Source organism: Rattus norvegicus, chromosome 6, assembly GCF_036323735.1.
Source record: "Rattus norvegicus strain BN/NHsdMcwi chromosome 6, GRCr8, whole genome shotgun sequence".
NCBI classification, from domain to species: Eukaryota; Metazoa; Chordata; class Mammalia; order Rodentia; family Muridae; genus Rattus; species Rattus norvegicus.
In genome coordinates this window covers 123470210-123485252 of record NC_086024.1, presented here as the reverse complement: position 1 = coordinate 123485252, position 15043 = coordinate 123470210, and the positions used below count along the sequence as shown (strand labels likewise).

The 15043-nt window shown below is 42.3% G+C and overlaps 1 protein-coding gene across 5 annotated transcripts in view; it reads left to right on the top strand.

Annotated features, from left to right (window-relative positions):
- Kcnk10 (potassium two pore domain channel subfamily K member 10) overlaps positions 1-15043 on the top strand; it is a 136043-nt gene that overhangs the window by 70568 nt on the left and 50432 nt on the right. For all 5 annotated transcript variants that reach the window (XM_017594351.3, XM_008764847.4, NM_023096.3 and 2 more), the window contains exon 3: positions 8349-8466. In XM_017594351.3, coding sequence (XP_017449840.1) covers positions 8349-8466 — 118 coding nt within the window. The remainder of the gene's footprint in view (positions 1-8348; positions 8467-15043) is intronic.

The window sequence follows — 15043 nt, the reverse complement described above, 5'->3', positions numbered from 1 at the left end:
CTGCCTTCGTAGACCAGTAAGTGATCTTATTATTTCTTTATTCTATTTTGATACTACCCTACTTACTTTATTTCTTTAATGAGTATTGGTGGAAAGGGAGTATGCATTTCACAGTGCCTATGTGGATGGCAGAGGACAACGTTCAGGAGTCAGCTCTGTCTTTCCACCATGCGGACTCCAGGGGTCAGATGCAGGCAGTCAGGTTTAGCAGCATGTGTCCTTAAGCTGCTGAGCCATCTTGCCAGCCACTCTGTCTGTCTGCTTCTATCTATCCATCAATCTACCTAACCTACCTACTTACCTATCTACCTAACCTACTTACCTACCTATATACCTATATGTCTACACCTACCTACCAACCTACCTACTTTCCTATCTACCTACCTCCCTAACCAACTATGTATTTATGTATCTATGCATCCATGTATGTATGTATGTATGTATGTATGTATGTATGTATGTATATATGTATGAATCCATCCATCCATCTATCCATCCATCCATCCATCCATCCATCTACATATCTATCTATATTTATAAAAGAAATAGTCTAAATGCATAGACACCATGGCATACTCATCAGATATTGTCCTCAGGACCAGGGTAATTTTCAACATAACATGGAAAATTTGTTATTCATTTTGTAGAGGCTGAGCCCAGACTGAGATGAAAGGCTAATGTTTAGCTAGTCTGAAAGTGTATTGACCATGTCAGCGTCAACACATGTATTATTGTTTCCTTCATGTGCTTAGTGCATTCCTCTTGGCTTATTTTATTCTTCTACATAATCAGATGGGGAGTGGGGAGAAGTTTTATTATATCCTATAGTACAACTTAGAAAGACGTTAAATGAGCTCCCTTAAACAGAGCTGTTCCACCACGACAGTATTTACCTAAATTAGTTATTATATTCAGGTGTTAATGAATTGGGTTTTAGAACCCACTCCTTCATTGTTCAAAGGGTTTACTTGGGATCATGAGAAAGTCTAGGTTGCCTTGGACCATGGGCTAGGGATGTGCATGCTGGCTCGTTTCTCTAAACCTAAAAATAGATCCTCGCTCATCTGTCCCTTCTGCAGGTGGCTTTCACGTTAGATTTATGGCCAGGATATAGAGTTCTGATGAAAGCCTGTTACCTGCCTCTCCTGGGATCTGAGGAAAGGCTAATATTTGCACATAACTGAATAGTCAAAGCAGCAGGAAACAAACACCATGGTGATATGGTGATATTCACCTTAGCCCTGGAGACACTTCTCCCTTTGTCTTTCCGAGAATATCTCTTTGCAGGGAAGACTGGGAGGTGTTGTTGTTGAGGGCTTTGAAGTGATATAGTTAGGGTGACCTCTGGGCCAGCACAAGCCTGGTGTCTTACTGACCCCTCTGTCTGGGTGGAAGGAGATCAAAGCTTCCTTTCCACTTTTCTAATCCTCTCACAAAGCAGTTGAGATGTTTCAGTCTTGGTAGGACAGGTGAGTATCTGAGATGGTGAAAACCAAAGCCAAACTCCAAGACAAACAACAAACAAATCTAAAATTCAGGATGGACAGACCTATCTTTCCAGAGTTTGGATCACCGATCTTCCTGTTGAGGACCTAATAGCATCATTGGCTGGGACGTCCCATGGGGGCAGTAGTGAGGGCTGTCAGTCATTGTGAGGGCTGGGTTAATAAGTGCACTTATAGGAACTCAAAAGGGATTTCAATTATTATTAATATAGAATGAGAATTCACTAGCTGAACTGTTGCATACGCTTTTAAAAAAGCCTTTATAACAACTTTGCAAGAGAGATAGCTTTTCCTCATTTTGTAGCTGAGAAAACAGGTTCAGAGATCTGGGTGACTTGCGCAGTCCCAATATTTGCAGCTTTGTTTGTATTTGCAAGAATGATATCCACAATACTCTCTACCTGTCTGCACCGAGGCTCTAGACTTCCTCCCTTCTCACTGTTGTTTGATATCTGAAGCAGCCAAGTTCAGCTCCCCAAGCCCCAGCCCAGCATGCTCCCTGCTGAGCCAGTGAAATATTTATGTGCTAAGTACTTTTGAAGCAGGAGAAAGGAGGAAAGATTGCTGCACACAAATTAATATCGTCTTTCTGCTCCTCACCTGAGGCTCCTCTGTCCTTGGTCCTAAAAGAGTGTGGGTGAGTTACCACCCTGCTGTGGGGTTTTGCATCACTGAGGGTGTTTGGAGGCTGAAATGCTTGTGCATTGTGGAGCCTTTCTCACGGTGCTCACAGCTTACATTCTGTCCGTTCATAGCTGAACACACTCTCACTTTGAGTACGAGCTTTAATACGAAGCTCCATACTCTCACCCCTCATCCCTGACGAAATATCCAGTGCTTTGCTGATGGTGCCCTGTTGAATGAAGAACCTTGGGGACCCAGAGCTATGAGTGTACCCTCAGATGTGGCCCTTTCTTTTTGTTCTACGTTATACAAGCTATTAGCGAAACGTCTATGACCTGGGTTATACTTGAGCTGTGTCTCCTACTTAATTTTTAACAGACCGGTCTTCATTCTGGAAATATCCTTGTTTGGACAATAAACCCTAGCTATCGGTGTGCATGTGTGTGGCACGAATCTGTTGGTTTCCTCAGCTAATCTGAGACAAGCAGATGATTGTGTGTCTCTGGTTGTTTCTCTTCATGATGCCTCACGAGGACAGAGAGAAACAGATGATCTCACCAAGTACACAGATCATAGGAGAAAAGCCCCCGACAGTTATTGGTCCCCCGTGGGCCATCGCTTATCCCTGTACAGCATTAACACTCATGATGACATCTTGTGCTGTATGGAAGTGTGATTTACACAGCCCAGCATCCTAACAGAGGAGCGCGGCTGAGCGTCCTGAAGGGAAGAGTCAACTCTCCCTCCCCTGTTTATGTACCCCTCACAGTAGGTGTATTCAGTGAGGCTACAGCTTCTCTCTTAGACTTTCAGAGAGGCCTGAATGCATGCTGTCTGGTATAGGGGTGGAGGGAAAGCAAGGCACAGACGCTTTTAGATGCTGCCTTCCTCCAAGTCAGTTACCCTCTTATCTTTGTTTTCCCCTCTTTTTGAAAGATCATTTTACCTGACCACACGTGTATTTGTGGAATGGTGGTTGTTATTTTTATGATTATCTCATATAATAAGAAGTAGAAATGCTTTTCTTTCCCACCTCTGAAAAGATCGTGTGCTTATGTCTATTGCCTTAGCTTGTTTATTCAATTAAGCACTCATTCAAGCAGTCCCTGTAAAGTCATTGAGTCATTTACTAGGCAGCTGGCTTGGAAAAATTCTAACTCAACGGTCAAAGAGGAAACTTGACAAAGGATGGAATTAGAAAGTAATGTCTTCGTATATATAGTATCTATGTATCTATGTATCTATGTATTTATGTATCTATCTATCATCTATCAATCATCTATCTATCTCTATCACTTATCTATGTATCTATTTTTTATGAAGCATCTATCAATAATATACTATCCTCTACCCATCACCTATGGCATGCCTATCTCTCATCTATCAATACCTTACTTACCAATCCTCTATTGTCTATCCATCACTTGTCACCTGTCTGCTCATAAGAGCTCTGTGAACTTGAGTGGTTGCCTTCGTAGGTGAACAGATGATGCTCACTGAGTCAGTGATGGTGTCTCAAATTGATGTAAATGTCAGTTGAATTTTCACCATATAACAACTTTAATTTTTTTTGAAATGCTGGAGATTGAATCTAGCTAGAGCCATGAATAGCTAGGTAAGTGCTTTACCTAGGAGCCATCTCCCCAACTTCAAATACCATATTTTCTTTCTTTTTTTAAAAAAATTTATTTATTTTATGTGAGTATGTTGTCTTCAGGCACACCAGAAGAGGGCATCAGATTCCATTACAGATGGTTGTGAGCCACCATGTGGTTGCTGGGAATTGAACTCAGGACCTCTGGAAGAGCAGTCGGTGCTCTTAACCACTGAGCCATCTCTCCAGCCAACATCTTTTAAATCATTACAGTACCCATATGCTCAAATGCTCATGATATTCTGGTTGCTTGTCCACTCTTTTATTGGCTTCAGCTCCTTTTTGTGTCTTGAGAAAATTCATGAAACCCAAGGTGTCCTAGAATGTCCTCCATATGTAGCCTTGAACTCCTGGTCTTCCTGCCTCAGTTTCCCAAATTCTTGGATTAAAGGTGCCTATTTCCACATCCAGCTTTGCTTGACATTTGTGCCACGAATACAAAGATACTAGAAGCATCAAAGAAAATTCACTTAATTATAAAATGTTTTGAGCTCAAGCCATTAAAAACACTGATCAATACTTTAAAAACTAATAAGTTAATTTTAAATATTAATTAATGCTAAGACTACAGACTCATTTAGAATTACTGCTATTTAGTTAAAAGAATGTTTCTATTGTATATAATTTTTAAAAGTAGATATACTTTAAGTAGTTTCACTATAAGTAAATGCTATTTGTTTACTCTATTTGAACAATATACAATGTCTAATATATACTAAGTGCATTACTTGGTACCTCAAAAAACACCTTTTTATCAGGTAAAATTACAAGAATTGATCCTCAAAATGTAAATGATAGCACTTATAACCAGGTTTACTGGGTGTTTTAATTTTATATATTTATTTATTGTTTTTGTTTTGCTTTTTTTGAGACAGGTTTTTCTATGCAGACTGGCTGTCCTAGAACTTGCTTTGTAGACCAGGATGGCCCTCAAACTCACAGAGATCCACCTGCCTCTGCCTCCCAAATGCTAGGATTAAAGACTGGGATTTTTGTTCTCTTTTTTACTCTCTTCCATAGAATGAAATAAATATTTTCGCCCATTTTAATATATTTTAAATGTATTCTCTCTCTCTCTCTCTCTCTCTCTCTCTCTCTCTCTCTGCGTGCTTGTGTGTTCTGGAGTACATGTGCAGACCAGAAGACAACCTAGGATTCTGTCTTCAGGAGCTTCACTTGCTTCCTTTGAGACAGACTCTGTCATTGGTCTACTGTTCATCAGTTGGGGTAGACTGGCAGCCATGAGAGCCCCAGGAGCTTCCTGCCTCTTACCTTCCCAGGTCTGGGGTCACAAACGTGAACCACATGCCTGACATTTTGATGTGGGTTTTGGGAATCAAAGTGAAGTCTTTGTGCCTTTGAGGTAGAAGTTTTATTGACTGAGCCATCTCCCCAGATCCCAATTTTGTTTTGATGCAGAATAATTAAACTATCACAATTTTCAACAGCCAAATGAAGTTTGGAGTCTCTACATGCATACATGTTCAAGGGAGCAGTCTAGTTAGAAATGGTCCCTGTGCGGTTGGTCCTGCCTATATCCTAGGACAAGGGGCTACTTCATTTTCACATGGATACAAGGATGAAAGTGTAGTGCATTCTGGGTATTGTGCAAAGAGAATTGAGCAAAAGTATCCACTTTGGGCTAGATAGGGTTTGCGTCTCTACTTTCTAGCTTTGTGGCTTCACATGTGTTATTCAACTTTCCCATGCCTATCACAGCATTGCTCAAGTGGAGATGACACTGTCTTCTTGGGATTTGGAGAAAGGCTAAGCTGTAGTGACATTTCTAAAGTACCTGGCTCCATGCAGGTGCTGGATGAGTGTTAGTTTCCTTCCCTTTCAGTTGATAAACGCTTCCTTTGAGGGTTACATGCAAAAACATTAAATATTTATTACTTGCATTATTCAAGAAAAAATGAAACTTGAAAAGGCATCTTACTTCAGATCTTTTTGGCGTCGCAATAATCATTCCCGTTTGTCTTTCTTGTAAATCTGTTTTCTTTGTGAGGCGCCGGGTTTATTTATGATGTTTGTGTGAAATCCTCAGCACTGTGAGAGTTGACTGAACCTAAACTCTCCCTTTCAAGTTTTATGGAGGATATAAATTATTAGGTATTGGTGGTGTGATTTGATACCCGAGTGACTGAGGCCTAGAACTGTCCTGGTGAGTGGATCCATCAGAGTTGGGTGGAAAATGAGGATATAAACCTAGGTTGAGACCTTGTGACATGGTTGGATGGCTCTCACACAGCACAATGAAAGCGAGGTTTTAGCATCGGAAAGGACTCCCCACCTGCCTCCCTCAAAAGCAGAGTGGAGGTCTGAGCTGGCAAAGTGCTTGCTGTGCAAGTGTGAGGGCCACAGCATCCACACAAAATGTAGTTGGGATGGCAGGCACGGTGTTGGGGAAGGGGAGACAGGGGGATCTGAATCTGCTAGCCAGCCAGTCGATACAGTTGGTGAGCTCCAGATTTCCTGAGAGAGCTTGTCTCACAAAATATGCTGGCAAGACAAGATAAGAGGAAGACAGCCATTGTTGACATTTACCCTCCACACATATATGTAGCTCTGGGTTAGTGAGTAATCCTGTTACTCAACGCTGATTCAACCAGCAGCAAAAATACCCGCTCATCCCAGGCAGCTGATGTTAAATTCAGGGGTGTGAGAGTTTATGTTAGAAACCATAGGTAGCTCGATCATAACACGCCATACTCCTAGAGGCAAGACTAAAGATTTAAATAGAAAATGTCATTGTCCTGTCCCCTAGCCAGTCTTATTTTCATGCAAAATCTATTCTGTAGCTTGTTTTTGTGTCACCTCGGAAATAGAAAAGATATTTTTTGCATATTGAAGCAGTTATTTCTAATAGAACAGAAAGGAAAAAAAAAAGAATAGGTAACAGAAACTCTACGTAACCTAAGAGGCTAAATAAAATCTTCACGGTGTGGCATCTTATAGATCAGGTTATTTATCCCTGCCCTAGGATGCTTGGGTGATCTCATTAGGCATCTGTTTTGAAGAGAATGAGTACTTTCCTGTTGTCCTTCAGTTTGTGACAACCACTATGTGCCTGTTTGAGCCAAGCTTAAAGGGGAATATTGAGAAGTAGAAACATATTTCATCATTCCTGCCTTGCCCTCTCTACATTGGGTAGTTCCAACTTGGCCCAGGATATGGGGTCTCAGTCTTTCTAAGTAGCTCGTGCCTGGGTCATCTCCTCCACGAAGCCCCCAGATCTTATTATTGCAGCTCCCAGTTGTGGGCTGCATGTGCCTGAGATTCCCAGTAGCAACTCCTGCATCCTACCTGAAGTAGAGTGGCAAGGCCGGCTCAGGAAAGGTCCCTGATGGGGTTTATCTTCCTTTGCTCATGCGGAAGCTAGGGTTAGGTGGAAGTGGCACACTAGTATTGAAAGAGCGTACCCCTAAACGGGGAGCCGCATCTCTCGCTCCAATAGCGGGGTGGGGTGCCCCCAGGAATCACGAGTAGCCGGTCTTGATGTAACAGCAAGAGGTAGCTTTTATTAACGAGATCCCTATTAGCGGGATCCCGGGTCGATACGTATCCCACACAGGAGACAGAGGAATCGACCCCGAGCCTCCAAACTCGGGGGTTTACATAGGGGAGGTTAGGGGCATTCGCGCGCGGTTATACATGATTGGTCAATTCAAATGGTGCACAGTTACTTTCGGCGCGAAATTACATCAGCAAGGAGTACGTGCTCTCTAGCAGCTCTGCAGTGCAAGTAGGGTGGTTCATCTCACCCCGGGGGTGAAGGAAGGGGAGGGAGTGGCTACAGATGGTCAATGTCCTTGGGGCTGGTAGCTGGTCCGGCAAGTCCTATCTCTGGTTCTCCCTCAGGCACGTCCGGCCCTGCACATCCGGAGTCTGACAATGAGTAACCTTTTTAAAACTCTAGTTCTACAGTATAAGCTGTAGAGGGGCCAATTGTGGAACTGCAATGTATAAATTGAGGCTTTTGGGAAAAGAGGTGCCTGGAGCAGACCTGAAGAATGGGAGTAGTTTTGAGAGAGGGTGTGGTCAAAGGCACAAACGATTGAGAAAGTACTGCATGCAGTAGAGACCTTTCAAAAACTGAAAGATGGGATGGGTCACCACTGGGAACATTATAGTAGCTGTACTGAGAAGAGTACAGGATGGGATCCCAGTGGTCCCTGAGGGAGGAGCCAGTCAGGCTGATTTTAAAAAAAAATGAAGAGATCAGGACTTGTGGGGTGGTACTTGGGTAAAAGGGGCTTCCTGCCAATCTGGATGGTCTGAATTCCCTCGCCAGAACCTGCATGCTGGAAGGGGAGAGAACTGATCCCTCAAGTTGTTCTCTGCCTTCCACATGTGCACTGTGGTGCCTGCACACCCTTGTCCCCCAATAAAATTTCAGCAATGTAATAAAAACAGAGTAGCTATGTGTGAGGGTAAGCGTGTACCTTCTGCTTTACTGGTGACATCTAGATTGTTGCAGGTTCTTGAGCAGTATAATAATAATTTATTGGAAGATTAAAAATATCCCAACCCATTCTTGTGATTTTTTTTCCCTCTCTTTGCAGCACGCACTTGATGCTGATAATGCAGGGGTCAGCCCGGTAGGAAACTCCTCCAACAGCAGCAGTCACTGGGACCTCGGAAGTGCCTTCTTCTTTGCTGGGACGGTCATCACGACCATAGGTACTCACTGGTTTACTAATATCCCTTTCTTGGGGGCCCTCCTGAGGAATGGGTAGACAGAGTAGGGACCGGGTTATCCCTACTCAGTCAGGTGAACGCAGCTGTTGTGGCTGCACCGCTCTCAGTAAGGAGCAAAGCCTGGAGAAGATTTCAGAATGGAAAGCTAGAGAACATTCAGTGAAGGAACCCAAGGTCAAGGCAGGAGTAGAATGCAGGGATTGGTCAGTTGAACTTGGGTGGGTTTTCTGCACTCTGATTCCATTTTAAAGATTGTACTTCTTGGTAGAATTATACATAGTCATACAAAGATGTTCTGCCAAGTTGTGTACGGGGGGGAAATGACAATTTGCCCTTCACCAGTTTTTTTTTTTAATTGTTCCTGAGAAAATAGTTTTCATCCCTTTTGTCTGGTGTTTTTAATATCTACCTCTGTGCCTTTAAGTATCAAACAAGTATGGCCACTTCTAGAATTTTCTGTTTTAGGGATTGTTTCTTGACTTTCCATTGTGCAGGTGGAAACACTGGTCTTGTTCTTCCTTTCCATTTCACTTGAAGAGAGTTCCACTTCCTGTGTCCCTATCTTCCTAGGATAGTCTAATTACATAGAACCCTGCTGTTCTCTTGAAGCTGACTCTCGACATGCTCTTTGTGGCTGAGCCTCAGATCAATTGTCATTGCTGTTTTCCCACAAAAGTGTCTGCCTTATTTCATGTTTTTAATTTTTGTATGTTTTCTGATACTCAGGTTTTGTAATTTTTTGTCTTTGGGGTGACTTTATAATTATAATAGCATCTTACATCCTCACTACTCTAGCCATTAGCAGTGTGCATAGATCCTGAATACGAATGATGAATCTCCTTTCCCTGTCTTTCTCCACACAATTTTAGCTGACATCACCTTTTCAATGTTTGCCTTAAAATGGTCAGCGTGGCTTCTATCATGTGACTTGTCAGCTTTAAATAATAACCGCGATCTCTTAGCTACTCCATGTAGTTCAGACAGGAAGCTCGTGCAGCATCTCAACTTCCTTTTGCATCAGGTTGTGAGCACCACCCATTCTACACATGAGACAAGAGTTCATGACTTATATTCTGTTCATGGCCCATCTCATGGCCACACTTTGCTCTTTGTTAAACCTGAGTCACTTTTGATGTATTTCATCTGTCATAGTAGTCCCTTTCATCATTGTTTGTTTGGCTGGAAATCTCCCTCACAGGGGGTGGCTTTAACCATCCTGGGAGGAACGTTCTGCTCTGATTCTCTGTGAGGCACAGTCATTCCATTTGAGAAGCCTTAACTTTGGTTTATAGTGTGGACAGTCAACTTCTTATGGGTACATGTTTTTAGAGGTATACACTTTGTTTTAATATCTACTCATGAGATCTATGGTCTTCTACATTAGTGAAATCGAGAAAATTCTATGTGACATAAGCAAACAGCACGAAAGAGAACTGTCTTTGTACTGAGAATTGCATCTGTTGAGGTCTTCAGAGAAGCAGAAAAACTATATGCATATAGTCATAGGGCCGAAGAATTGGCTTCCCAGTCATGGGCCAAGTTGCTTGTGAGGCTACTTGCTTGGAAGCTCAGGGGATACCTTTGGATAGTTTAGTCCAAGTTGGAAGGTTTTAGATCCAGGATGCTGATAATTCTTAGATGGACTCCAAAAAGCTGAAAACCTACAAGACTGGTGATATAATTCTTGATGACTATGGGCCAGAGAGGCTGGAGTTCTCGTGCTCAAGGGTAGGAAAAAAGAATGTACCTTACCTGTATATGCCTATGTAGGTGGGAGGGAGGGAGGGAGGGAGGGAGAGAGGGAGGGAAAGAGAGAGCATTCTTTTCTATGTCTTCTCATTTTTTGCTCTATCCAAGCCCTCAGCCAGATGATCCTGCCTACATTGATGTTGAATTTTCCACATTTAGTCCATTAACTCACATGACAATGTCCTGTAGAAACATCTAGAAACATTTCTACAAACACATCCAATAATAATGCTTTATCAGTTTTCTAGGTGTTCATAACCCACTTAAAATTAACCACCAACGTTTTAAATCTAATTAGATGTCAATCTATTTTACATTTGCAATCCTTAAACTCATTAACACCAGCTGTTGTCAGACTTCCAAGTGTCCATTAAGCATGTAGTTTTGCACTCAGAAGCCTTTGTGAGCTCCAGATCGGGTGAGGCTATTGGAATCCATAGACTCACCACACCCAACAGAGAAAGCATGTGGCCTATACCTCTGTGACACTGTGAACCTCAGCCAGCCCAGGAACATCGCTGTCATCCCTCAGATAGAAATAATGTCAGGTTAGAATGTATTTGACAGTCTGATTATTAGGATGAAGAAAGGCATCGTGCATTTTAAGAGGACTTGTAAACTAATTAAAGTTGAGAAAGTCTTGGCCATTTCAAAAGATGTACTTTGGAAAAATCTCCAGTGCCAGCATTGGATCCATGAGCTATTAGGGGATACTACATATAATAGAAAGAAATCATTTCCTTGTGGTATGAAATTGCTAAATAGGGCTTTGTCTGATACACTGAAAGAAAAATTATGTTGTACGCTGAAGCATTGCTATGATTTTCGGTAAAACACTAATGGTATTTATTGATCCTTACTTGGTTTTCCAGTCACCTACACATAGGTTTATTTTAAATTCATCTTACCCCCAGCTCCGAAAAAAAGAACCAAAAAAAAATTCATCTTACTCCTAACAGCAGTATATCCAATCTTCCTTTTCTACTCACGTCTCCCGCGTCACTACTCATGACCCATGGGCCCTGGAGAAGAATGACATTATTTACACATAGAAATTCGGTCTGTGGCTAAAGTTATCAGTTCAAATGACCGGACAAGAACTTCTTGGGATTTTGCTTGAAGGTTGGAGGGCATGGCTTCCTCACTTTCTTACTGATGGTAAGCCTGGAGAAGGAAGAGCCGAGCTATTGCCCCCATTGTCTTTTCTCAGTAGGTTTCTCTGTCTAGAGTTGAGCTAACACTCTAAGAGTAAGGAAAGGGTGAGTGGTAACTGGACCCTGCTCATGTCCTGAGAGCCCTTGGAACTACTGGCAAAAATAGTAAGAAACATATTAAACTTTCTATTTTTCCAGAGTCAGTGAGATTTTTAGGGTTGGATTTTCTATAATCTAGACATTTCAAAGCAATGTGCACAGAGGGAAGAGAGTTCACAGTGGGTCCATAAGTATCCTTTGACCCCATGACCATTGCCTGACTCTTCTGGCCACCGCAGCTGCCGTCTTTAGGCTACACGATCTTCATTCAAGTCTTAGGGAGAGGGTCCTGTTGGATGAGCCCCTGGTTTCATGTATCTTGCCTTGGCTATTTGAGAAGCTGTTCCCTCTGATGAAAGAGGCTGGCCAGTGTGTTCAACCAATTTATTCCAAACTATGAAGATGGTGTCTACCAACAGGCAACTACTACAAAACAACCACACAGACAAAAACAAAAATATAATCCATCACCCAAAGCCCATAGCAGGCTGGGTCCCTGTTCTATGCAACTTAAAAAATGTTACTTTTTCCTCTCTTTCTCTTACCTAAGACATAATGAATTGTAAGTTGAATACTATTTAACTAAGGGAAATTTAATTCCAGAGGGCATGGTTAGAGAAGTTAAAAAGAAAACTAGCTTGATGCAGTATAAGAAGTATTGAGATGAGAACCAAATTGCTACATTTAAAGAAGTCAAGTGCTTATGGTAAGTTTATAGCAAGGCTTATGACAAGGCTTACAAGTAGTCTCAGGGCTTGCTCATTTTTTAGCTGTTACTGAGAAATCACCCTCTATCTAGGAGTCAGGGAAGTGGAGCAGTTATCACGTGAGGTGCTATCACATTAACTGTGCAGCTCACAGCCTGTTCTGCTAGCTTGAGGTCAGATAGTTTACAAGTTGATTATCATTCATATTTCCCTTCACTATGAGCAATGTCAGAACTTCAGAGCTCTTTGCCATGCCCATCATAGATGCCCCTCACGGGCTCAGTATCCATACCACCATCACACGTGAAGGGATTAAGATGCTTCCTGTGACCCTCTTAACACCACAGTGAAAACCTTTATGCAGGAAGTTGGCTGTTTCCTTGGAAGAGGTCCACAGGGATTGTTCTGTCAAAGGGTGTGGAGCTTTTAAGGGCTTGCCAAATCATTTTCCAGAAAGACTGTCACACATAGCATGAAGTTATGTGTGTTATGTAAGGCCTTTTCTGAAAAACAGTACTACTACTCAGTATCAATCTGCTTTAAAAAAAGCCTTTTGTGTGCTGATATGTAGAGATTGTGCTTAGACCATTGGCCTTCTATATCTGTGCTCTGGTATCATAGACTGAAACAAATTATAGGTTGAAAATATTCAAAAGAAAAAAATGTCTGCACAGTGGAGTATTTTTCCACTTCACCCTCCCTTATACAACACAGTTTAACAGCCTGAATGGGCTGGTTTTGTGTGTCAACTTGATACAAGCTAGAGTCATCACAGAGAAAGGAGCCTCAGTTGAGGAAATACAGCCATGCGATTCAGATGTGAGGCATTTTCTCAATTAGTGATCAAGTGGGAGGGCCCAGCTCATTGTGGGTGGTGCTATCTCTGGGCTGGTGCTCATGGGTTCTATAAGACAGCAGGCAGAGCAAGTCACTAAGCAGCACCCCTCCATAGCCTCTGCATCAGCTCCTGCCTCCAGGTTCCAGCTCCTGCTTGAATTCACATTACTACCAATGACTATGAAATGAAATTAGATTCTAGTCTTTGTGACATTTTCAGGATCATATACCTCCTGGTCAAGTGTCCAGAGGTAGCTGGTGACTGTTTCTTGCCTAGTAGCATCAACAAAGGGCTGGACCAGCAAAGGTATTGAAGTAGCTGCTTGGATTTATTAAATATTTTGGATGTTTAATCCATGGCCACCCAAATAGCAACCATTGTACCTGACAGTTACTGATGTAGGGTAGCATGGTCTACAGACATGCTCTCATTCAAACTCGTAATAACCACATAGGGTGGGGATTAGCCTCATTTATCTGTGGCAAGAGTGAGAGCTAGAGAAGTTAAACAACTTGCTCACTACGTCCTGGTATGTAAGCAATGGATCCTACTGTCACTTACCATGGTCAGCAGGGCTTGATGCAAACTGAAAACCCATGGTTCATCATTAAAAAGTGATTAAGAATATGAATGTGGAAGGGTCAGAACGTTTAAGGAAACACAGGACTATGGAAGGCTCCTCCAGGCTTTACAGCCAGCAGGGAAATGATACAGTTGAAGGAAGAATGAAACTCAGTTTAGCAGGTTTTATGTAACAAGTGCGAGGCCAAGGCTTCGAGATTCGAACACCAGTCTCTTACTTTAGCCATATTTAAGCACAGCACAATTTTGGGAAAAATGTTTTCTGAAAACAGTGAACTCAGTCCCCGGTGCACAACAATTTTAAGATATGTGTACATCGTGATTCTTTATAAGGTACAGGTACTTTGGGTACAAGATGGGTACTGTTGACTCAGAGATAGATAGTACCTAAGATTTAGATCTAGGGAGAATGATTGAGGTAAACATGATGCTGGTGGATATCAGGATTGGCCTGGCCCTAAGATAACACAGAAGTCACTTAGTCATAAAGTACAAGTGATATCATTCCTAAGGATGAGTTTTGTGGCCTAGAAGTAATGCTCAACATTTAAACAGAAAAGGTTTGGGATAAGTAAAGCATAAATTGTGGGAGACATGGGCAGAGTCTTGCTCACCAGGCAGCGGAGTATCTCCACGTTGTAAACCGCATTTATTCCCAGCATTCTAAGAGGAGCAGCTAAGCACCTCATTCCACTGGAATGAGAAGCTCTGTGCTTAACTTTTCCTGACTTCTCCAGCGTTTATTGGTGTGCACAAGAACTTTTTTTTTCTGCCCTCTACATAGGCCCTAAGTGACTGTGAGATCCTCTGTGACTTGCACAGCTCATGCAAATGTCTCTGCAAGCACAGACAGGTTGGTTCCCCAGTGTCCACCTGAAAGGCACAGTTCAGCGAAGATGTGATTTGGGCACATAAGAAGTATGTGGAAAGCTCTTTGTGTCTCAGGACTAAGTTGTTCGAAACACTGGCTTTCTCTTTAAGGACTTTGAGATGTTTTCTGTTTAGGGGCAAACAGAACCAAGACCCGTATGGCCCTCTCTGTAATAACCTCTTTGCTCTGTGTCCTTGGTGGGCTGGCCAGCGTTCCCTGAGACTTTGCAGCAGCTGATTGGTAGAGAGACTTCTGGACTCCCTTTGCTTTCCCTGTATCTGAGGTACTAGTTAAGTTCTTTTCAGCGTTTGCTTGTGTAGCGGGTGAGCTGTCTCCTCTATCTCTCAGTCTCAGTGTTGTTGGCTCCCAAATTGCTGCCATGTTTACCACCCAGCCACCATGGGTCCACTTAAGTCATTAAGCTAAAATAGTTTACACACTCACGCACACCCTGTGTCAACTGCATACATACATATATGCTCTTATGACATATTTAAATATTGCCTTATTAACCACTTTACTAGAGAACCCAGTTTTTTTTTCTTTTTTTCGGAGCTGG